The 26,999-nt window shown below is 39.3% G+C and overlaps 1 protein-coding gene across 7 annotated transcripts in view; it reads right to left on the bottom strand.

Annotated features, from left to right (window-relative positions):
- The window catches only part of LOC126297938 (ecdysone-induced protein 74EF), an 844,422-nt gene that overhangs the window by 398,875 nt on the left and 418,548 nt on the right, over positions 1 to 26,999 (bottom strand). For all 7 annotated transcript variants that reach the window (XM_049989256.1, XM_049989260.1, XM_049989262.1 and 4 more), the window contains 3 exons: positions 12,556 to 12,689; positions 9,559 to 9,729; positions 1,857 to 1,974 (listed from right to left, as the gene is read on the bottom strand). In XM_049989256.1, coding sequence (XP_049845213.1) covers positions 1,857 to 1,974; positions 9,559 to 9,729; positions 12,556 to 12,630 — 364 coding nt within the window. In that variant the 5' untranslated portion in view covers positions 12,631 to 12,689. The remainder of the gene's footprint in view (positions 1 to 1,856; positions 1,975 to 9,558; positions 9,730 to 12,555; positions 12,690 to 26,999) is intronic.

Here is a 26,999-nt window from a genome sequence, read left to right as displayed (position 1 = left end):
AGTTTACTTCCACAAGTTAGAAGAAATTTGTTATGTGTTTCCACTGCCATTTTCTGTTGACATGCACAATATGGAAAATAAATTACAGTTAGAACTACTAGATTCCTGTTACGATTTTCTTTAGCCTAAATTTCCTTGGCTTCACAAGCTTACAGCTATGGTTATGTCTACCTTCATATTCACGAACAGGTGTGCCTTCTGTTGATTCATATAAAGCATAAATTTAAAAGTGATAAAGTGAGTACAGTTAAATTCTCTTTTTCTTACACTGGTAACTTGTGTAAAATTACCATGCATGCTTATACGTCTATACAGCCTTGTGGGTGAGTGGGGTACAGCGGGAAGCTTCAAAGGTTAAGAGTTGTGAATCATATAATTTAAATGAACGGAAAATACAAGATGGAAGGAAAATATTTATTTGATAATAAATCATTACTCACTACCATATCCCTATCACACATCCCTTCTGGAACCAACTCTCTGAAGAAAAAAATTGCCTAAAAGATCAGCTAGTAGTAATCCTGTAGCTTTGTTGAACAAGAAGGCCATTTCTGTGTAATGTTTTGCTGGTCAGAACTCATTTTATCTAATAAGTAGCAATCTATAGCAATAAATAAAATAGCCTCAGGCTGAGTTACGGTGTTACAAGCTTAACTGCATGACCAGTTTTGAAACTTCATGTCTCGTTTTCATATGTACCTGAACACATAATTTTTTAAAAAAAATCTTTTTTTAAACACTATATATGTCAGTAGATATGCAACATAACATACAGTTCTTGTATGATAACCATTCTACCTGTCTTAAAGTTGGGTTAGAGATCTGTGCTACATCCTAATATATGGGAAATATAATTATTAATAGCAAATGCCAACACTAATTCAACAGTATTTCCTGTCTTTAAATGTTAATGTAATTACGCATTGTTATCACTCAGTTTCCAGGAAATAATGGCGCTTTGGGTCAGAAAAGATAGTGGTTGTGAATATAGGAACTACTACATTCTCGAGACATTCCCGCGGGAGAATATTAAATATATTCACTTTTCCAATGAATAACCTTTGAGGATACATAGTTAAACCCAAGTGTACTTCTTCAATTAATATTTACTAATGGTCAGTATAAAGGCTGTTGTCAGTGTCATACCATTTTTTTTACAATGTTTAATGAACAAACATTGAAAGACAGCAAATATAATTCAACTAGTATTGGCAAGTGTCATGAAGACCTCTAACTTACCCTTAAGACAGGTAGAGTGATTAGCTTACTGTGTTACTCTACAAGAGATGTATATTATGTTGTACATGCATTGATGCATGTAATCTTTTTTTTTTTAAAAAAAAAAAAAAAACCAAGGAAAAAAAAAACAGTTTTTACTGTGTGCACAGATACATCTGAGGATGAGGAGTGAAGTCTCGGAACCAAACATGCAATAAAGCTTTTAACGCCATAACTGCAGCCTGTAGCTATTTTATTTATTGTTAATAATATATGTGACTACATTCCCACCTTCTACTATGATCAATAGTGAAGACAGTGGTCTATACTCACACAGGTGTCAATGTATAGAATTTCATTTCTTAATGCAAGCTACAGTTTAAGTGTTAATTCAGGACTGATTATTATTTTATGTAAACTAATTTATAATGAAAATGTGGCATGAAGCAAACTGCAAATTAGTAATTTTTATAGTTATATTTACAAAATGTTAATGACTTTCATGGCATTACAAAATTAAATTTGTTTATTCTCTAGTTGTAAGTCCAAGGTTAAGTCAGATAATGCTTCACATCAATGCTTGTACAATGATCTTCTGTTGTGTGAACAGACAGTCAATGGTCTGAATGTAAACAAACCTGCAAGCAGTGGGTTTGCAGCAATAATGTTCATCTTACGTGCAACTGCACTTTTGTTTGCGTTACTAGAATTGACTGATTCTGCAGAACCCGGGGACACGTTGTTGTTATTTTCTTCCTACAAAAGATAAAATAGCATAATTTAAATAAGACATGAATGACTGTAAAATGAGCACTAGTGAACTAGGATTTTAAAATTGAGTAAGATAGTGACAGTAATTAAATTTGTAGTGAAAGTCTTTACGTAATGTGTTAATGTTTGACATACACACACACATAATTCCAGATACAGGCTTTAAGCACATGACTGATAATAACAAGTAATAAACTGTACTAATGTATAAAATGTATACCTTAGAATTCTGTGTCCCTGTGATATAAACATGAACCAAAGAACAGATACATCACCTAAATAATATATGTGTGAAAAAAAGGCAGAAATATAGATGAAATTCATAACATATTTTAAATATACCTGAAAATTGTAAAACTGAATGTAAGTCACAATACTATTGTAGAAATATCAAGCATTCAGTGAGGAATTTTATGCAGTAATCAGTGCCTGCAAGTATACTACACAAACATATTTTCCTTGTGCAGTTAGATCAAAATTAACAGTGCTTTGTTCAAGAAATAATGGTATCCTCTGTTAATTATAACTTTTTCCATCCAGGATGAAATTGTTGAAAAATATGATCGCAGCACTTGGGATGTATGTGAGTAATGGTATGAAAGAAGGTAGATATGAAAGATTCAAAGACTCTAGAAAATTATAAGTTAGGAATAAATATTCCTTGAAAATAAAAAAAAAAATAAAAAATAAAAAACACAAATAAAACACGAACATACACAAGATAGATGCATTTCAAGTTTGATATGCTCTGGTGGACAAAATGAGCTTACATTATATTGAACCAGTTTTCTGATTAAACTGAGGAGTTACTGGCCTGCAGAAATATGGACATCATTCGTAAGGAGCAGAAATTTTCAGTTATGAAAGTAGATTTAGATGTACCCCAAGAGATTATTATAGTATCATTAGTCTTCAAAATATTGGTAAACACCATGGTGGACAATATCAGAAGTTCCATGTGGCTGTTCATGGAAGATGCTATTGTGCGTAGGAAAGCTTCATTGACAAAAAAAATTAAAAAAGGAATGAGTATTATTGACACTTGGAGCAGGAATTAGCAAACAAAAAGTTATGTAATGTGTGAAAAGAGAAAGATGGACCAGTTTTTTGTTCAGTACATGATTGGTAACCAATCACTGGGAACAGTCATAAAAAAGGAGAATGCATCTAGAACAATATAAAATGGAACAAACAAAACTAATTATAGGGAATTCTGGCTGAGTTTGAATGAAACAATAATCACCAATGGAACAGGTTACTTGCAAATCCCTGATCTGACAATTGCTGAGTACTGTTGGGCAATCTGGGACCCATACTAGATACCAGGGATGGACAAAAATGCATAAACACCAAAAACACAACACGTTATGATGCTTAATATGATGTAGAAAAACTGTTGGCATTCAAGTAAGTTTCCAGTCATCTCTGGATGGATAAATATTGATTTTCAAGGAAATCTTTACCATTCCAGCTGCAAAATAGTAGCAAGTTCAGGTAACAATTGTGGAGGTGAATAATGATTGTGCACACTTCTTTCTAAAGTAGACCACAAAGCTTCAATAACATTGAGATCTGATTACTGTGGTGGTCGAGGGAGGTGTGACGATTCATCTTCATGCCCACAAAGCCAGTCCTGTCATCTTGGAACACAGCATCACCACTGGGGAACAAACACTTGGCAGTAATCTAACATAGTGGAGTAACTGTGGGGCCCATGGAATACCATGATATGGCTGCCCAAATCACCACCAAACACACAACTGGTTTCACTCTTGGGACATACACTTGGCCAAAAGTTGGAAACAGGATTTCAGAAAGACTCATCTGACCAAAGGCCTTCTTCCATTGTTCCATATTCCATGTTTCATGGCTTCAGCATCACGTTTTCCTGTTATGGGGATTTATATCACTGATGTATGATTTTAGAATTCCAGCTTGCCCTGTAATTCCCAACATCTGGAGCACCCTTACAGTTGTTATGGTACTGACAGGGTTTGCAAATGTGATGTTCAGTTCTGCTGTGACTTTTTCTGCTGTTGTGTTCTTTTTTTCTGACAGTCATCTTTAATGACCATCTGTCACAATCATTCAACACACACTTTTCTCCACACCCTGAATTAGCAGCTGACATTTTTCTGCTTTCCCTATACATGGTATAAAAGCCTTTTGAAACACAAAACACTTGAGCTCCATAGGTTACAGAAGCACCCACCATACAAGCACCAACAATTTACCCATGTTCAAATTCATGTAGCTCTGACATAAAACACTCACAACTACACAGAATACTGTTCCAACCTTGACTGACACTTGGAATGAATTGAGGACAATGCACAGGTGGTGTTCATGGACAAATACAACATTCACAATCTACAGGCATGGCTGGCACCTGTATTTATGTTCAAGCATGCATTTCTTGTGGTGTTTCCATATTTCTGTCCAAACGCTGTAGGATGTTACAGGTACATTATTATGAAATGCCAAACACACACCACGAGGCAGTTTATACACGGGTGTCTAAATGTGACATAAGGGACTACCATAATATTTACGAAACCAATAAAAGTCTGCAGCTGGACAAATGAGATGTTAATTACATTAAAATTACTCTTATTTTACTGGTTAGAGTATCATTAAAAGGGACTATGAATTCTTGACTAAAGATCCCATCAGTACTATGCTGTTCAACAGAATTAGGGGAACAAGTGTATCAACATCCAATATGTTAAATCTACTTTGATACAGGCAGTACCTGCGGTCTTATTGTATCGCTTGAGATTTTTTCTATCAAGGTATTCAACAATTAAAATCATTCACCATCTTCTGACTGTATTATGCATTACAGTGTTAGGTGACCGCACTGAAGAGAGTGAATACCGGTGTCCAAGTGTTCCCTAATGAGGTACAAAGATGGCAGATGTCATTTGTGAATGTTGAATTCAACCAATCACATGCAAGGCAATATCTTAATGCAGTGCAAGTTGCAAAGGCAGTTTGTTTGGTCTAGAAAGGATGGACTTTCAGTCATACTGCTGCAAATGCCAATGCCTCTCCATGTGTCATCCATAGGTTGTTCATATGCTACACAGAGACAGGCCAGTACATAAGGCATAATGCATTGTAGCACAACATCTGGCCTCTCTGCACTGCGGCATTATATGGATACTGCCAGAACACTGCAAGAAAATGTCAGAAGGGCCACTCGAGCCATGTGTCTGATGAGATTGTAATGGACAGGTTCCGAGAAAGGACCTTACAACTCAGACATCCTGTTCCAGTACCCTGCCTCACATGACAAAATCTTGCAACTTGCCTTCAGTTCTGCCATTTCCAACTTCGTCACTGACCAAATGAGTTATTTACAGACGAGTCCAGATACCCTCTGATGCAAGTGTGTGTGTGTGTGTGTGTGTGTGTGTGTGTGTGTGTGTGTGTGTGTGTGTGTGGGAGCGTGCAAGCGCAGAGATCAGTGGTGAGTAATAACTGCCAAATGCTGCCATGAAAACTGACAAATTTCTGAGGTTCTTTGATGTTGTGGGGAAGCTTCAGTGTTGACAGCCATATGAATTTGTCATTGCCTAGGATCACCTTGCTGCCAGCCAGTACATTGAACAGATACTGTTAAACCCTGTTGTGGCTGCTACACACTATGGTGGCCCTGAATTCCTTCTAATACTAGGGCCTATGTGGCATGCATCAGCAGGGATGTTTTATGAAGCATAGACATTGAAGTAATGCGATGGACGGTGGTGAGTCCCCATTGTGCATAAACATTTCAGTTCTTTTTATGTAAACAATCAAGGACATAATGATGATGCGTTGTGTATTTAATGTGTGAAAAACAAAGGCATAATTTGGTAACATAACCAGTCCTCAATTATTGCTCAATGGAGTATGGCAGATGTCCAAATTCATGTTCCCCTAACTCTTTCAAGCAGTGTGTGTTTATAAGCAAAGATGGAAACATAAATAGGGAAGATATCATTCCATTTCATACATGGTTAATGAGAATGGAAGTATGAATAATAATACAGTCAGGGCTGAAAGTGTTCAAAATTTCAAATATCTGTAAGATAACAGAGCAAAAATGAGTATAAAATATTCTCAAAAAAACATAAAAGGTTAAATATAAAGTTGTATGAAAATAAACACAGATTTTCTCCTTGTAATTATAAACACATACTCATTCAATGGAAAGAATGTGCAGAAAATAGAAATGGAGAGCATTTTATGTTCACAAGTATACATACAGCACATATTAATATCAATGTTAAACATATGTACACAAACCCTTTTTATTGTAGCATATGTGTGGTGAAATTTAAAGAGAATTGCAGTATAGAATGCCCTCTGAATTTGAAAGATTAGGTTAAACTTTTATACTAGGGAAGGGGGCTGGTAGTAGCATTAAAATACCTTTGGGAATGGTGAGCTCATCATAAAAATAGCCTATATATAGATACAGTTGGTTCTCTGTAAAAACTTGAAAAAATATCATATCAGTCCTGATACGCCACTGCCTGGATAAAGGGCACTGGAGAGGAAGGAAGGACTACTATGAATCAAGATACAGGATAACAATGATTAATAGCGAAACTGCACTGGTGAAAGTGTATTATAATGGAATCAAAAATATTGAGTAAAATGGATCTGCAAATGAACTGTTTGCAAGATAACTGCAAATGTGTGATTACCATCTGCTATTGACTCCAGAATGAAATATTGAACTATTTAGTACAAATGTATTTGAAATGTAAACTTTTCATTTAAGGTACTATCTAATTGGGCTCAAATATCACCCTTGGCCCATGTTTGGGGACTGTGGTAGATGCATGACAGAACACTGACTAATTTTGATCCTTTTGTGAGACAACATCTAATGCAGCGATATGGTCCAAGATGGATTGGTCAAGCAGGGTTTATGCATTAGCTTCCAAGATCACTTGACCTGAATCCTCTGGATTTTAGTTTGTCAGATCATTTCAGCACTTCCATTTGATGTGTTTGAAGAACTGCAGCAGTGATTCCTACAATTTTGCAAAGATGTGCAGGATTATATGGGGATATTTGAAAGAATTTGTTGCTCACCACAGAGACAAATGCAGTATTGGATCCAAATGTGAGGATGACACATGGAACATTTCCTTTAACAGGGATGAATGTACAGCAAATTGTGACATGTAATATGCTGAGGCAGTATTTTATTTCTTATTAAGGTAGCCCATGGGTGAAATTAGAGCTCTATAAGATGGAAACTTAATTCATATGTTTACATTTCATATACATTTGTGCTAAGTAGGACAATATTTCATACTAAAATCAGTGGTAGCTTTTACTTCTACATTCACAAATAATTCATTTGCAGTCCCATGTCTACTGGAAATGTTTTGCTTCTACTGTCATATACTTTCATCTATGTCAGTTTTAGTCATTAATTATCATACAGCCTGTATATGTTTGAAATGATAGAGTTTTTATGTAAAAAGATATTACTAAATTTTTACCTCAAACTGTATTTCCTTTACAATGCATTTTTTATAATCTTAGTCAAAATTTATCCTTGATTTGACAAATTATAAAACTGATTTCTCTCTGAGATTAAAAATCACAATTCTAATTTCTATGTTCACACCATATGTCACCCTAATTTTGTTTCTATAAAAGATCTAAGAGATCAATGTTGTGCAGAAATACGACAATGGACTTATACTCAGCTGTTCAGTAGTTCAAATCCCCATTGAGTGAGCCACATTTAGTTTTTCTCAGATTTCCCTTATCTGTTTAACGCAAATACTGGAATGGTCATTTTGGAGACCATGACCAATTTTCTTTTCCACCCTTCCCTAGTTTGAACTTCTGATCTATCTTTAATGATCCTCTATCAGCTGGAGACTAAATCCTAATTCCCTTTTTACAGAAGTATATTAATTTTATATTTTTATTGGTATGCATTTATACATATGGTCATACTGAGCACATTCCTGCATCAACAGCTCTGCTCTAGATACCACTTTAAAGTCCATGAGAGAGGGTAATTCACATTGTGGCCCACACTGAGAACTCTTCCACTCTAGGTTATGAAGAGTACAATAGGAAATAATAGTGTGTGCTACTCTATACAAGAAGTAATTAATAATTCCCACAGTAGCAAAATAAAAAAGAGTGTAGGTTATTCTGAACTTCATTATAGAGGAGCCCCTGGTAGCTGAGTGGTCAGCATGACGGAATGTCATGCTTAATGGCCCGGGTTCGATTCCTGGCTGTGTCGGAGATTTTCTCCACTCACGGACTGGGTGTTGTGTTGTCCTTTCATCCCCATTGACACGCAAGTTGCCAAAGTGGCATCAACTCAAAAGACTTGCGCCAGGAGAATGGTCTACCTGACGGGTGGCCCTAGCCACATGGCATTTCCATTTCCATTACAGAGGAAGTGTTTCTCAAGTTTTTGCAAGAGATATTTACTTGATATCTAATAGCTTTCTTTGAGCTGTATCTGAGCTTTTATTGTCTGTATATAGATGTTTCTCTTTGCACAAGAATGTTTGTTGTTATGAAACTGTATGGCAGTTTAAAAAGTTCTGTTCACTACATGCCTGGCAGCTCACATCACAGCTTCAAACTATCAGTACCTACACTTACTTTCCAAACTCCATAAAAGCTCTTGGCCACATTTTGTTGGACTAGCATTCCAGTGAGAGTCTAAGTTCGATTCCCAATTCAGTTCATAATTTTAATCAGCCAGGAAATTTTTCTGTACTTGTTTGATATACTAGCAGCTGCATGCAAATGAGAGTGTAGTATCCATTGCTGGTGTAGTCATTAAACAGGCATCCCTGGAGGTGCAACATGGTGAGGGTATACTGCAAACATTGTTAACTTCTTTTGTTCACAATAATTCAAAACCCCTGCACCAATAACCTCTTGTTAGACATAGAGCATAATTCTTTCATGTGTATAAAATGCATATTTGAACCATCAGATGCTTTTATTTTAGACCCAAATATCTACTAGTTTCAGTCTTGGACTATCTTCATAGATAAGGGTTAAAATGGTTTACGCCACTATATGGCATCAGTCATTACTTAAAATGTGTAGCGCATGCCATGAATGTAAATATATGACACAAGACTTTAGAAGCAAACACACAAATAATAAATGTATACAGAGCAGCTGATGGTTCAAATATGCATTTTATACTTTACTTATCAGTTGATGACAACCACCTTCCAAAAATCTTTCATGTGTGTTTCTGTTACAAAGAATACGAGAAATATGCTGAAAGACAACAGAATACCATTTGAGTACTAACTTATATCAAAAGTTGAGAGTAATTTATACTTATGTAAACTATATGAATGCTGTTGCATACTTCTGCATATACTGTTCCTTCAAGCATAGACTGAGAATGGCATAGCCAACACATTATGTTAAATGATTTGTCAAATATAAAATATCAAAGAAAAACAAGTAAATACACACTACTATGTTTATACAGTTCATGGCTTTTGTCTGTTATGCCAACAACACTTTACACCTGTAGACATGTAATGGTACATCCAGATAAATTACCTTGTCAACAAAGTCGGGGAAGAAAGTATCCAACTCAAATGTTGTGTCTCCCAATTGCTTGAACAGATCATCATCTACCTCCTCCTCAAATTCTCCTACCAGTCCTGAGAGATCCTGCTGTGACAGCTCACCCAGGCCAGTCCCCCCTCCTTCCTGCTGATTTCCAGAGTCCTACATTAAACACAAATTATTGACTGTTAGTAGTATACAAGTAAAACCAGTTTTACCTGGAGAAACCAACATACATTCTAAATAGGCTTTTTTAAAATGTATTTCTAAGTTTTACTTTGTCTTGTACTTTCAAAATTGTACAGTATTTACAATTTATTTATACAGCAGGAGAGTATCTGCAATGAGCTCATGCAACATGTTATATTACTGTCACATGTAATTCATTTTCAACAACAAACCTTAATTTATTCATATAGTTTTGCTAGTTTGATAATACACAAAATGATGCAGACACAAATCTTACCCTCTCACATGGAAATTAAAATGTGTTTCTTTCAATAGCTTATTCATTATTTCTCTTCTACATGCCCTTCCAAATGTTTGCACAAAGTTTCATTGTCCTATATTCACTCATTCTTGATGGGGGCTCTCTCAAGTAGTGAAAGTTTAATTATATCCACCATATATATATATATATATATATATATATACTGATAATATTGGAGGGTAATGATTACTCATCTACGGTATATTGTAGGCCCATTTTAACATGCATATTATTTCCTACAATCATTTCAGAGATTTGCCTTCCCAAAAATTGGATGAACAGATGATTTACAGTAGTAGTGGCCAATAAGACATGCTATTAAGGTTTTTTAGTATTTTAAATGAAAAAAAAAACATTTGGCCAGAATATAAGATGACTGACCTGTAAATAAGTGGTATTATAAAATCAACAGACGGAGAAGTCTGGCAAGACTAAAGCTTGAAAGAGGAAAAGACAGCTATCCAATTTATAAAGTGCAGAAGAAGAAGAATGGTTTCAGAAAGTTAGATCATATACTGGGTACTGGATGACACGAGCTCAGCCCATTGTTATAAAAGCATTTACTTGCATAAAATTGGATCAGGAGACTGTACTCTCTATATCTAGGAAAACTGACATTATATTCCATGAATTGCCTCAGTCTATCAACTGTTCCTTTTATATACTAAGCTTTAAAGATAGCAGGAGTGCATCTATAATACCCTTATGAGATACAACACATTAATGATGAATTCATTTCACATCCAGCAACAAACCAAATTTATTTATACAGTTTTACTAGTTTCATAATGCATTTAGAATTGAAACAAGCAATATATCATCACAAAATGTATGCAAATAGTGAGGTATGACATGTCATATCTATCATGGAAGGACGTTGAAATGACAGACACTATCCAAATGTTTATAAAATTATAGACATTGTCCAGTTTGAGTCATTTCACATAAGGAACATATTGTTCTATTGTAAAAGAGTTTCTGGAGGCTACACTGAAATTAGTATAAAGTAAGTTGTGGTACATCTGCTATAAAGCAGATGTAGATGACAATATTTTGAGGTTGCAGCTAACTTAGGAAATAAATATCACTGAAAAAAAATGAAAGTAATGAGAATTATGACTAGAGTTTAGAGAAGTACAACTATAAATATCAACTACAGTCCTACAGTATATTTATTTGTGAATGAAATTTATTGACAGGAACTCATTGAATTTTTAGAGCAACAATGACATTCACTTATTAAATTGTATAGTAATAACTTATTGCAGTACTAATTTCAAGGTGTGGAATACAGTCAAATTAAATTTTTTACCATTGTATGCAGAGAGAGAAAACACCTGACAGACAACCATAATATTTTAAAATCCTGATCAAATAATCTTCCTATATTATAGATGAAATGTTAAAAAATAAACAGTGAATTAAAAACTTTTATATGTCTCAACTATTGTCATCTCATTATGCTTTTTACAAATTCTGTGTAGCTTTTGTGTAAACCACAGATCGAAAATCATTATGTTTGCAAATAATATGAGCTATGGAACATGTAAACAAGTATTTAACCACTGTTTTTGTATAATTATGTTTTGAAAGCTCTAAATCCAAATTTATATAAATAATACACAGATTTGTAGTTTCCCAGTTGACTGGTTAAGTATCACACCACAAATGCAAAGGTTACAGATTTGATCTGAAACTGTTAGAATTTTCCAAACACTATAACACTCATCATGGAGACTGTTTCAGTATATGAAAAATATCAAGTTGTACTGTGATTTCTATTACATCCTAAGGTTCTTCTAGTGGCTCTATAGCTTAGTGGATAAGTGTCAGACTATAAACTTAAATGTCAAAGATCATGAGTCAGTCCTAGAATTTTTTTCTGTCACTTATCACATCTTTTACCTTTGTGAATGATTTGTTAATGTGAAAAATGCCAAGTTATAACATTCTTTGGGATCAAACAATCTTTGGTCCCCCCCCCCCCCCCCCACTTCCCTCCCCAGTGACTGGCTGGGTAAGTCAATAAAAAGGTGGGAGGAAGGCTACAGCATACCACCCGTAACAAGGCCTAATAAAAGGCTATAGAGTTTAATCCACCCTTCATCTTGATAACAGATTTTGTCATAAAACTGGCAATGATCCATTTTATAGGATATAATCTGACTATATTTTGATTTTTGAAATGATAACTACGATATGTTACTTAATCCATGTAGTGAACACACTGCAGAAAACTACTCATGAATGCTAATTAGGATTTTTCCTTGGTGTTTGAATCAGACTTTAATTAACATTATAGCCAATCAGCTATATGGGCAGAATTTGAATTGTGAAAATCATTCTATTTAAATAGCTATAAAACATTTTAAACAGTGCTTCAACTTTGCTCATGTGGAAAATTTTGTGCGGCACAACATTGCCTTGTGAATCCTGCACAGAGTGTACTTTTAAGGGATGAAAAATGAAAAGCTGACTGGAAAGCAGAAGTCACTTGCCAAGCATTGTGACAGGTCCACCATCTTGCCGTCGTTGTCAGGGCACCACAGCAGGTCGTCGTCAATGAAAGGCATGCTTACAGCAGACTTGCTGACTGGCCGCGCCGCCGCAGCCACTAGGTTCCAAGAGCGACCTGCAATCCAATACAAATCTTACTCAGATTCAGTAGATCCTATAGTAGGCACCTATTTTCAGTTAAGACAATCATAGGCCTGTAAAATGCTAGCAGTGTAAGTTCCTTGCCTTTGAAAATCAGAACTGAGAGGAGAAGGGGCCATGATATTAGAAATTGAATAATGTATTACATCAGTCAAACATTTGAATAGCAAAGGAAGAATAAGCGAAGAGTTTCATTCAAAGGTTAGAACTGACTGCAGGAAACAGTTTTACCAAGTTACCTATGGGCATTGTCCACATTTATCAACAATATTAATAGTGCAGCTACTTGCACTACTATAACTAGTTATACAAAGAAATTCAACCTGACTATCATAATGCTGTCTGAAACTGTGTGCAGCTATTAAACATATGATCTTTCAAAAACAGTCATGTTTTGCACACTGGCTCTTCAAAGAAGAACTTTAAGAACAAACACTGACAAATAAAATAAAATAAGTACTGTGGTTATACTCACTGACAGTTATGAATCTTACAACTGGAAAAATAACTGAAATGTTTCTGAATTAAGAAAATGTGTACAAAAGTACAGTAGTACAAAAGTACAGTAAAAAGTGACTAACATTATCTAGAGACTATATACATGTGACCCCAGTAATTCCTGGACCCATAGTACACTATGTTCAGTCTGTGACAATGAGTGCCATTATGTTTTGTCAATGCCAAAGTAGGAAATATGAAAATACAAGTGAGTTTGATCAATGTAAATTGCTCGGTCCCATATTAATCAATTGTCATGGTGTATATTCCTGCTTGTGCAGAGCATTATACTGTGGTAGTGGTAAATACAAAGGGCTAGTGGATGGAATAGGATGAAACACAGCAATGAGGTGGTACTATACTGTCCAATGTGACTCCAGCACAGGAAGGATTCCATTTTGTTTGTGGGGCCACCCAGTTTTGTCCGCAGCATTGGGTTGGCACTATAACAAGTGGGAACCTGTCTGAAATGGTTTATTGTTGGCCGCGTCAGGCTGGACTGCTGTCCATTCTCCAGAAATCATGAACATCCTGAACAGTACTGTGTGCACATTAACACATCATTGGCATATTGACTGGCAAAATGTAGTGTTTCCACTTAAGCGCAATGTACTACAATCATGGCCTCATACTTGTTAGATGCTACTGTGGTGACTTCAGTTTGTCAGCCAGCACTATTGAACAAAACAGTGCTTAAGCACAAAGTGTGATGATTCGTAGAGTCACTGAAGACAATCTGTGATCTCAACTTCCACATACTGAGAATAATCTGAACAACTACAGCTACATTGTGGTTTGTGGGATTAAAGGGACCAGACTGCTATGGTCATCAGTCACAGCTACATTAGTGAAGTTTTAAAGCTCGAGTCAGTGCCTCTCTTTCAGACATTTCCACATGCCCTATTTCAGAAGGACAGTACTGACCAAATTTAACCTTCATTGAAGAATGAAGGCTGCCCATTCTCGCCTGGCTTGCAAGTAAATATGATATGTCCTCCATTAAATATGTCAGGAATATTGTAGGTCAGCAAATTATTTCTTCTCTTCTCCAGGACACTTTGTGGATTACTTTACGACCTGAGTACAGGAGAAATCCCCAGTGATATATCAACAGCCCCTTTGATTCCATGACTCTGTATTTAGAAGCTGAGGCTATTGCACGTGGGGCCTTCATACCATACTGAATTATACATGACAGAGAGCTTTTATAATTCTGAAATCCTGATAATTTTTTTCATTAGTGTAAATCTAACGAATTACCAACAAGGGAAGTGTCCAGGCATCTCGGAATGAACCAAAGCCATGTTGTTCGGACATGGAGGAGATACAGAGAGACAGGAACTGTCAGTGACATGCCTGGCTCAGGCCGCCCAAGGGCTACGACTCCAGTGTATGACCGCTACCTACGGATTATGGCTCGGAGGAACCCTGACAGCAACGTCACCATGTTGAATAATGCTTCTTGTGCAGCCACAAGACGCCGCGTCACGACTCAAACTGTGCGCAACAGGCTGCATGATGCGCAACTTCACTCCTGACGTACATGGTGAGGTCCATCTTTGCAGCCACAACACCATGCAGCGTGGTACGGGAGCAACAACATGCCGAATGGACCGCTCAGGATTGGCACCACGTTCTCTTCGCCGATGAATGTCGGATAAGCCTTCAACCAGACAATCGTCGGAGACGTGTTTGGAGGCAACCCTGTCAGGCTGAACGCCTTAAACACACTGTCCAGCGAGTGCAGCAAGGTGGAGGCTCCCTGTTGTTTTGGGATGGCATTATGTGAGGCCGACGTACGTCGCTGGTGGTCATGAGCCGTAACGGCTGTACGATACGTGAATATCATCCTTCGATTGATAGTGCAACGATGTTGACAGCATATTGGCGAGGCATTCGTCTTCATGGACGACAATTCCCACCCCATCGTGCACATCTTGTGAATGAATTCCTTGAGGATAACAATATGGCTCGACTAGAGTGGCCAGTGTGTGCTCCAGACATGAACCCTGTCGAAGATGCCTATGATAGATTGAAAAGGGCTGTTTATGGACGACGTGACCCACCAACCACTCTGAGGGATCTACGCCGAATCGCCATTGAGGAGTGGGACAATCTGGTCCAACAGTGCCTTGAACTTGTGGATAGTATGCCACGACGAACACAGGCATGCATCAATGCAACAGGACGTGCTACTGGGTATTAGAGGTACAGTGTATACAGCAATCTGGACCACCATCTCTGAAGGTATCGCTGTATGGTGGTACAACATGTAATGTGTGGTTTTCGTGAGCAATAAAAAGGGCGTAAATGATGTTTATGTTGATCTCTATTCCAATTTTCTGTACAGGTTCCGAAACTCTCGGAACCTAGGTGAGGCAAAACTTTTTTTGAGGTGTGTATATTTAAGTGTTAGGAAATCTTTTCTGAAGGTATTTATCTGGAATGTAGATTTTCTCGGAAGTGAAATGTGGATGATGAACAATACAGACAAGAAGGATTTTGCTACAGAAGAGTGCTTAGGAGGAGGTGGGTAACTTGACTGAAAGAAGGGATCGCTTGATAGCACAAATCACGTGGCATCAAGGTTCAAAAAGATTCAAGTGGCTCTGAGCACTATGGGACTTAACTTCTGAGATCATCAGTCCCATAGAACTTAGAACTACTTAAACCTAACTAACCTAAGGACATCACACACATCCATGCCCGAGGCAGGATTTAACCTGCGACCGTAGCGGTCGCGCGGTTCCAAACTGTAGCGCCTAGAACCTCTCGGCCAATAGGCCCGGCTGGCATCAAGGAATCGCCTGCTTGTTAATTGAGGTGAGTGGGGGAGGGGCGTTAAAGTTATAGAGGGAGACCACAGATTAACTACTGTAAGCAGGTTTAAGTGGATGCAGCTTGCAGCAGTTATGCAGAAAGGAAGAATTTTGTACAGAATAGATTAGCATGGAGAGTTTGCATCAAACCAATGTTCGGACTGAAGAACCCAACAGCATTGAGGGGGGCTTGTGAGTTTCTTGTGCTGGATTTTGTAAAGCTGTAACAAGCTCCTTCAGCAATAAGAAACCGCGAAATGCTTTCTTTCTAATTGTGGAAGTTAATTTTAGGCACCAAGCGAGGTAGCCCAGTAGTAAAACACACCAAACTCGCATTCGAGAGAACGACGGTTGAAATCTCCGTCCTACTATCTAGATTTAGGTTTTCCGTGATTTCCCTAAATCGCTCCAGGCAAACGCTAGGATGATTTCTTCGTAAACGGTATGGCCGATTTCCCTCCCCATCCCTCCCTAGCGCAAACTTCTACTCCCTATCTTCCTTCCACCCTAACTTTAGGGTACATCTTTCATCACGAGAATATTATCTGGACCGTGACAAACCGAAGGTTATAAGGAAGACTGTGGAAGTATTTCGGAGTTTCTCGGTAGTGTGCCCCCCTTCTGAACGAGCGATGTGGGCGTGAGACAAGGCCAACCCAGGCGCTTCTCCGCTCGCTCGAATGTGGGTCACCGCCGTGCAGACTCATTGTTGGCGAGGTCCCTCCGTGCTGTAGCTCTGACCGAAGTCAACTCTTGCCGCCGTAGTTGCCTCCGCATGGGAGTGTGACCTCACGGTGTTTATCAACGGCGGCAGTCTGAAGGCTGTTTACGATTCTCCTGTTGAGCGTCACTTGGGAACAAAGATTAAGGGCTGATTGTGTAAACTTCGTTGACTGGAGATCAGTTTTGACCTTACTTCAGAAAATGAACCCACTATATGAATTCGCTATGTTGTTAACACTAACAATGGATTAAACGAGCTTCGATGTTGATCTCAATTACAACAAAATGCGCTTGGCAACACCGCTAAATTAGCTATCGACACGGATTTATACGCAAAAATGCAATGTGGCGGATGGTGCACTTAGCAGATATTTAGGTGGCGTATTAAAACACGACAGACCTGTAGAAACGTGCTTAAGAGGGAAAAATTTTCGTGTAAGAGACAGAAAGCATGTATTGGATTTTTGTAACGTAAGTGCAAAATACAGTATAAAATGAAAAAAAAGTCTTGAACAAGAAAATTCCCAATTTTCGAGTGCCTACATGGGCGATGTGTCAGTGATAATATCGGGTATTGTGTTCATAGGAAATAAAAATGAAGTCGCTGAAGAAATTTGGTATTTGTGGAGAATCATATCCACGTTTCATGACAAAATAAGTAACCTGCAGAAAGTACTGCGCTAACTTGATTCTGGAAATGGTGAGTGGGAATTTGTACCAGGGAAAAAAAATTAGAACTACGAACGTACAAATGGTAGAAAAAGAACGCTGTATGCTGTACAACAAGCAGGGAGTACTCTGCAGTGTAACAAGAGAGAAGAAAGTTATGTGACTACGCAAATAGCTCAACAAAATGTCAAGAGGGTGCCAAAAGTAGTTCAGGAGTGTGCAATTCCCGAAAACAAATGTATAAAAAACAAAGTGTTAATGTTGCAATACTGATGTCATAAATGGGGAAAATGTGTCTATAAAAATAGCAATAGAGCAAGAGAGAAACTGAAACTTTTATAGGTGTGGTACCAAAAAATAACAACCAAACCAGTAATGAAGTCCACAGAAACAGAAAGAGAGTTTACCTCAGAGCATTAAGAGAAACCAAATGCATGTACTTCAAGAAAGCAACGGAAAGTTCACATACGATAGCAAATACTGTCTGTGCTTTCATAAATGCAGATATAATAGAAATAAGCAGTACAGACAATGGAAACATAACACTTACACCGCAAGGGAAGATTTTTCGGACCCACATGAGGCCAGTTCCATTTTCAACGAAAACTACACCACTTCATGAAATGGAGAAAAGAACTGGTTTGAATATTGACAATGCAATCCAGTTTTCACTAGCAAAAATTCTTCATAAATGGAACAAAAGCAATGTACAGATATGTCCTTGCCATTGTAAATGATCACACTGAAAACATCAGCCGTAAATTTGGGAAAACAGACCTGCATGAAAGAAGGAATTGCAATACAAGTGCTTGTCTGTAAGGTATTGCAGTGACTGTGTTATTCTGATTGCGATGGTAAGTTCCTTTGGACAAGCATGCATGTCCAAAGGAACAGGCACTGCGGCGACTACAGCCGTTATGAAATACATGAAATGAATTCGAATTTGCCAATAAGGATAACCATCAGTTGTACAATGGAATAAAGCCAATGACAATTTGTGTCGAACCAGGACTCGAACCCGGATTTCCCGCTTAACGATTACGATTACGATGGAAAGTTCCTATGGACATGCATGCATGTCCAAAAGAACTGTGCATCGTAATCAGAATAACACAGGCACTGCAACATAGCATTTCTCTGATGATACCGGGCAAGCGACTTTCAAGTACAAAGTCTGACCTGTACGGGAATATATATATGGGCGTACGTGTAGAGGTCGTAGACGAATGGTTGACGACATATGTAAGTTTGGGTCTGGCCTTGGGTCGTGCATGGATAGCTAACTGCTAAGGCAACCGCTCGCGACAAGCGGGAAATTCGGGTTCGAGTCCTGGTCCGCCAAAAATTTTCATTGTCGTCATTACATTCTACAGCTGATGGTTGTCCTTATTCGTAATTCCCAATTCATTTCATATAAGTGCTTATTTTGTCTTGGGAAGGTCACGTAAATACTACATGTCAAAGAATTAGCTCAAACACATTCCTAATGAGGAAAATGTACAGCACAGTAAATGGAGGCACATTACTGAATGTGTGATATGGTTTCATATACCCATACTTGTTACATTATGTACAGATATGGGGTGGTGCTGTCAACACACACATACAAGACTGGTTAAGCACAAAAAGAAAGCTGTAAAGCGTATTGCAAATTACAGCCACGACAATGTTAAAGAGAAAAATTAAAATCTTAACAGTTCCAGCACCGTGATTGTGTACTTGCAGAAACAATGCATCGAATCCTTAACAAATGTCTGCATAGATATAATGATAATTACCACATGACAAGTAAAAGGCCGAAACCAACAAATCCGACAGTAAGTTCCCACTTGATATAAAGAGTATAAAAGTATTGTTAGTACTTAAACAAAAAGTGTTACATGATCATGATATGTCCCTACAATATATCAAAATACCAACGGTAACATCGCAGAAACTAAACACAAATTTTATGTACTTACAGGTAAATGTGTGTGACCAAAGCAAGGAGTTCCCGACAGAGTGCAAACTTACCACACACAGTTATATTACCACATTTGTCATGCAAGATAATTCTTTTTCGTGTGTTTAATATTTTTGTTAGCAGACAATCATGAAATACTACTATACGCTATGTGAAAGAAATTACGACGACGTGTACAACAAAATGAATAAATCTCCGTGAAGACTTACCTTGTATGTGTCTTTAACTGTACATATGGATGCGAATATCTGTAAGTACTTTTAGTGTTGGTAACTAGTATGAATATTTCTATGTACGTGCGAAAATCTGTAGCACCGGCCGGTGTGGCTGAGCAGTTCTAGGCGCTTCAGTCTGGAACTGCGCGACCGCTACGGTCGCAAGTTCGAATCTTGCCTCGGGCATGGATGTGTGTGATGTCCTAAGGTTAGTTGGGTTTAAGTAGTTCTACGTTCTAGGGGACTGATGACCTCAAATGTTAAGTCCCTTAGTACTTAGAGCCATTTGCACCATTTCTCGTAAATCTGTATAACTCTAACCAGTCCAGTTATGCAAATCCCCGCTGTTTCTTGCTGGTTTTAAAATTGCCGTATCCGACGTCATATAAAAGGAATTAAAGACAAATAAGTATATGAATAAACAAATTATCGCGCTTCGACTGCAGTTGATTAATCGCATATTGTACGAGATACACGACCTATGTCTGAATATTGCACGATTCGACTAGCCGCCAACTGAAGAACCACAATGACGCCCCTTCCAAAATCTGCCCGGAGCTGACTTGAAATCTAACGTTAATATGTATGAGGAAATGAATTTTACTGGTTCTGTAATGTGCGTACGATATTCCTATTCTTCCCAGCACACTTTGGTTGTCTAATGACGTGGGTAATTGCACAGTATCTTCTGACAACACAGCTAAACATTTGGGTCACTAACAGCGATGATGTGTCACTTGCTCAGAGAACAAAGTGTACGCACATATATTCGATTTCTAGTTCTTTTCTGAGGTTCCGTCGGTCACAGTGAGGACACCAAGGAAAAAATGTCAGATTCGGTCGTTATATCTCTTATGGCCAATAGTATAAGGCATTGGCGTTATCGATCACCTGCCAGAAGATTCATTTCTTAAGTTACTGGTCATAAAAATAATTACGACAACCGCCTCAATACGTCACTTGATACTTATCTAGTGCTCTGGCCACTGTAATGGGCAGCATTCTAGGCAACCTTAGTGCTGAGAATTACATTGTTTCCTTTCGTTAACAAAGATCTAACTTCTGTGATATGCCTGCTGAGAAGGAGAATGGGCCCCAACGAGCTCCCCATTTGTTATGTGAAGGACATATCAGTTCCAGAAAACGAATGATAAATAATTTAAACTGAGGTTTTTTTTGGACAAAGTAGTACGTAACTATCAGAACTAATGTATTTTTTCTTTATGTCATCGTTAAACATTTTCAAAAATGTTCCCATGTTTCATGAACGGCAACTTCACTTCCGTGACTTTTCTTTGTAGGTCGTAGTTACCTTACAAGTTTTTTTCCCGTAAGTCCTTACACTGCTCCAGGGCAATTTATAGCATATATTTCGTCTGTGGAAAAGTTCGAAGAACGTGTCTTATTCTGTTTATTTTTCTCCATCCTTACTGTATGAAGTCTTCAGTACTAAACATCGCCTATCTATCGCGCGTCTGCTCTACCCCGCACGGCATCGTCCGCGAGTAAGGTGTCGACCTGTGGAGAGGTCTCATATTTCATTGTGGAGAAGCACAACAGTGTTACTCAGGGCCTGGGGAGCCAACGCGTGTAGTGTAGTGGTAGTGACTGTGGACTATGATGATACAACAGCACGTCACAGACATCCTGCGTCCTCATATGTTACCTCTTACGCGACAGTTTTGTGGTGCCAATTTTCAATAAGACAATGTTCGTCCACATATGGTGTGTGCCTCCGTGAACTGCCTGCGAGGCGATGAGATACACCGGTGGTCAGCAAGATCTGTAGATCTGTCCCCGAAAGAACATATGTGGGACCAGTGACAGTATCCTGGATATCAAGAACCAGTTACAACAGTTGTGGACCAGCCAAACCCAGGAGAGGATACCATGGGTTTATGACACACTTCCCAACTGAATCAGTCCATCTATCCATACCAGACGGGGTGCAATGTCATACTGCTAAGTGCACTCAGAGACTGGACTCACTGAAATAACATGAAACCACTTCTTTTAATATTATAGGGTAGGTGTTTTCAAGTTACTAAGGGGACATTAAGTCTAATATTCCGTTTCATGTAATAAGAAAACACACCAACAAGGAAACAACTGTTGGCTCATGTAGTACTCTTGGTACCTTTACTAGGCAGTTTACTAAACTCCTCGACCAAATGCATACAAAAATGCCGTTGTTATGTTCTTTCGTCTGTGGACATTAACTGTGCACCAACAGCTGACGTCATCAGTCCCCATGTCACACACATCCATGCCCGAGGCAGGATTCGAACCTGCGACCGTAGCGGTCGCGCGGTTCCAGACTGAAGGGACTGTTCTAGGACCTCACAGCATTGTGGTAAATGAAAAATGCTTCTTAGTACTGGGTAACAAGTTAGTAGAAACTGCCCGCGCAATAACTCAATCGAGCGACTGTTTGCCGGTAACGATGAAAATTATTCGGCTCATGCCATTTCTGCGATTGCTACCTGTACGAAGTTCGTACACCGCGGTGCACGTAATGTGTGTGGCTGCTTATTGACAGTGACGGCCAAATACCTGAAATAACTGAATATGCAGTACATGACATAGTCAAAGAAGGAAACTGTGTAGAGCAATTCGGCCGAAGTTCGCGAAACCGTAAAACAAGTGACTTTTAATTGTTAGAAACAAATGGAGCACTGCATAGTTCTAGAACAGCTTAGGAGATTATCGTGGTCATGGGAATATCAGATTTCAGGACACAAGAAATGTTATACGTGAGACATTTCCTGACGAATTTCGGTTAACTGTGGTAGAAAATACGAGTAATAGACCTAAAACGAATTCCTGAGTGGAGTCGAGGAAGAGGAGAATGAAGAGAACGTTGTTAGCGAAATAAATGGAGAGATGAATCAAAATGAAAGGTCACGAATGACGTCATATAGTGCATATAAATTCCACTGTTGCCCTCCTGCACTTCAACATTTATCATTTGCTGTTTGCATACAATTTGCAATTTCGGTTCAGCACTCAGATCGTTCTGAAGATACTGTACTGCTAAGTGATTCTGCAAGCACATTAAACAGCTTATCTTCCCGCATCTTCAAGGGCATTTCAAACATGTACGGGGAGAAGGCTTCGCTAATATCCATACGAATTCGTATGATGCATTTCTTGTGTTCCACTGGTCACTGTGCATTTGTCCTAACATTGTCATTTCTGTCCTACCATTTTGTTACAATGTGCGGTCGCATACTCTGTCAGGTAAATCATTATTGAGATTCCAAATATAAAACAGTCAACAACTTTGCGATCCGCTGAATAGCCTGTTTTCGTGGTTGCATATGACAGTTACTTGCCTGACGACGTAATTCACCTCTCGCAATCAACACAAATTGGAGTAGTATTACACAACGCGACTACACAAGAATTTATTCGTTGCCATTTCGATTTTACGCATAATTCAGTGTTGCTTCCTCATCTCTCCGTGTCCTGTATCTACCCAAAAACACGAAATCACTTCGAAATGAGATACTTCCAAAATATCTCAAAAACTGCAGCAAAGAATAGCTTGTTCCTATGTTGGTTGCTAAAAGAATCCTGGATTCTACTTATTTGTACATGATGTAAGAAAGAAAGATATTGAACAGACTGTGACCTGATTCATACCTTTATATTACATAGCTCATTGTAGGCCAATTACTGGTGGAAAACACATTTTAATGGTCGCTTAAATATTTCCTCCACCGAAAAACTACCGTCTGAGAAAGTTTTGAATGCGAGGTCATTAGGGATAGAGCACAAGCGCGGATAGGAGAAGGAAACAAGCCGTTTCCTTTTCAAAGGAACCATCCTGGCATTAGAATCAAGCGAGTTAGGAAAACCAAAGTCTGGATGAGCGGACGGGGATCTGAATCACCGTTCTCCATATTGACAGTCTAATGTCTTGCCACCTTCCTTAATTTAGGTTAAGGTGAGAGTATCGCGGCCTGGAAAAAAAATGGGGGGATGTTATTTGAATGAAACCTTATTTTTGTTATGTTGGCACGTGTTTCGGAAGGCCGTCCTCTGTGGCCGAGCGCTTCTAGGCGCTTCAGTCCGGAACGGCGCTGCTGCTACGGTCGCAGGTTCGAATCCTGCCTTGGGCATGGATGTTTGTGATGTCCTTAGGTTAGTTAGGTTTAAGTAGTTCTAAGTCCAGGGGACTGATGACGTCTGATGTTTAGTCCCATAGTGCTTAGAGCCATTTGAACCATTTTTGTTTGTTTGTTTGTTTCGAAAGTGTCAGCTTGATCTATAGAATAGTTTTGTTTATGCCTATTTAAAACAGTCTTGTGTGTTCACTGCAAATGTATAAATTGGGGGGCAACGCCATTATACAATTTTTCGTTGTTAACAGTTTCTTGAATTCGGAAATTAATCAGAAGTATTGTCTGCACCATCGTTTTAAACAATTAAGAAATGGCTAGCTGAACTCACCATGGTCGTACTTGTTCTTAAGGACGTCCCAGTAGTACACTAATACGTTGAGAAAGGGCACAATATTGTACTGGAAGACTGACAGCGAGAATGAATGAAACAGCCGATGACATAGGCGGAGAATACAGTACACAGCACATGAAGGACTCGGAATGAAAAAGCTTTGAGGGAAACGGATGCCACATTTCTTGAATACTGATCAGAAGAAAATACTAAAACAAATTGCTCAGAAGTGCTTCACTGAGACTGTGAACCAATTAGTTGTTTCACGCCAGGAACGGAACAGTGTGTGAAAGCCGGAGACTCAGCTCCAAAACAGATGAATTCTATTTCGCCTGCCGGAATCGTTATGTTTAAGACGCCATGTTCTATTCTATTATGTGCCATTTAAATGTCAGGATCTGTGATATTTTCAAGCACAATCAATTTGTGCCGCTGTACGATATACATTAAATTTATAAGTGATGGAAACAACGGTATTTATGTCCCAATTCATGATAGCAGAATAAGAACAGGTGTAACCACTAATAGAACAAGCAAAATTCTTCCCCGTTTGGTGTCTCACATGCAGATTCAAGTACAAATGTACATTTGTTTAGCGTGACTTCGTGATCGCATTATATTTCATTCCCTCAAGCTTCACAGTCCACGACACACTCTTTACCGAGGAAAGGAATTAAAAAAGTAAGATAAAGATAATTTCTTACATCAAAATAATAAAAAATATTGTGCTCTAATCGACAGACAGATTCAATGCCCTGTATGTCCCAGTACGTGTAACGCGTTGAAAATTGTGGACAGATGTTATTTCTCACGAACTGGTGGATATTTCTCTATGTGTCCTTGATTTACTGCTTACATAACAACGAACGTATATCTGTGTTTCATGTCACGGAGAAACATAAGTTTTAATCCGCGAGTATACGCTGAAATGAGAGCAGACTCGCATGCATTGTTAAAATGGTTTGGTTGAGTTAACTGTTTCCATTATGCACGATCGAACGTACTAGCTTAACTAGACAACTGGACATCACCAGAAAATACTTTCTGCCGGCCGCGGTGGTCTCGCGGTTCTAGGCGCGCAGTCCGGAACCGTGCGACTGCTACGGTCGCAGGTTCGAATCCTGCCTCGGGCATGGATATGTGTGATGTCCTTAGGTTAGTTAGGTTTAAGTAGTTCTAAGTTCTAGGGGACTAATGACCACAGCAGTTGAGTCCCATAGTGCTCAGAGCCATTTGAACCATTTGAAAATACTTTCTCAACGCTAAAGCGATGTTCGTTAACATTTAATTCTGGCATAAATAAAGAAAGGGCAAGGAATTCTCTTTCATTTACAAGAGAGCCTCAAAATGAAATTACTGACTTTTTTGTGTGCACACTAATGCTGCTGTTTCTCACAAACGAAATTCAGTTTCTCATGTAGATGTGATTTTATGCGATTTTCATGTTAATGTGGAGTAGTGTTTCATCGTGCCCAAAGTTCTGCCTGGACTATTCTGATCAGAGGTTCGTATATGGTGGTTGAGAAGAGACAATCTGATTTTAAATCGACGTAGTTTTGTTAATTGTTGCAATTCATCAAGGAATATTTGTTTATATGTTACATATTACAAGAGAATATATTTAGATAGTACAAACTTTTCTGTACATGTATGGGAACTGGCAAAATACACTCCTGGAAATGGAAAAAAGAACACATTGACACCGGTGTGTCAGACCCACCATACTTGCTCCGGACACTGCGAGAGGGCTGTACAAGCAATGATCACACGCACGGCACAGCGGACACACCAGGAACCGCGGTGTTGGCCGTCGAATGGCGCTAGCTGCCCAGCATTTGTGCACCGCCGCCGTCAGTGTCAGCCAGTTTGCCGTGGCATACGGAGCTCCATCGCAGTCTTTAACACTGGTAGCATGCCGCGACAGCGTGGACGTGAACCGTATGTGCAGTTGACGGACTTTGAGCGAGGGCGTATATTGGGCATGCGGGAGGCCGGGTGGACGTACCGCCGAATTGCTCAACACGTGGGGCGTGAGGTCTCCACAGTACATCGATGTTGTCGCCAGTGGTCGGCGAAAGGTGCACGTGCCCGTCGACCTGGGACCGGACGCACGGATGCACGCCAAGACCGTAGCATCCTACGCAGTGCCGTAGGGGACCGCACCGCCACTTCCCAGAAAATTAGGGACACTGTTGCTCCTGGGGTATCGGCGAGGACCATTCGCAACCATCTCCATGAAGCTGGGCTACGGTCCCGCACACCGTTAGGCCGTCTTCCGCTCACGCCCCAACATCGTGCAGCCCGCCTCCAGTGGTGTCGCGACAGGCTTGAATCGACGGACGAATGGAGACGTGTCGTCTTCAGCGATGAGAGTCGCTTCTGCCTTGGTGCCAATGATGGTCGTATGCGTGTTTGGCGCCGTGCAGGTGAGCGCCACAATCAGGACTGCATACGACCGAGGCACACAGGGCCAACACCCGGCATCATGGTGTGGGGAGCGATCTCCTACACTGGCCGTACACCTCTGGTGATCGTCGAGGGGACACTGAATAGTGCACGGTACATCCAAACCGTCATCGAACCCATCGTTCTACCATTCCTAGACCGGCAAGGGAACTTGCTGTTCCAAAAGGACAATGCACGTCCGCATGTATCCCGTGCCACCCAACGTGCTCTAGAAGGTGTAAGTGAACTACCCTGGCCAGCAAGATCTCCGGATCTGTTCCCCATTGAGCATGTTTGGGACTGGATGAAGCGTCGTCTCATGCGGTCTGCACGTCCAGCACGAACGCTGGTCCAACTGAGGCGCCAGGTGGAAATGGCATGGCAAGCCGTTCCACAGGACTGCATCCAGCATCTCTACGATCGTCTCCATGGGAGAATAGTAGCCTGCATTGCTGCGAAAGGTGGATATACACTGTACTAGTGCCGACATTGTG

This window comes from Schistocerca gregaria, chromosome X (genome assembly GCF_023897955.1).
Source record: "Schistocerca gregaria isolate iqSchGreg1 chromosome X, iqSchGreg1.2, whole genome shotgun sequence".
Lineage (NCBI taxonomy): Eukaryota > Metazoa > Arthropoda > Insecta > Orthoptera > Acrididae > Schistocerca > Schistocerca gregaria.
This window is presented reverse-complemented; position numbering and strand designations above follow the sequence as displayed.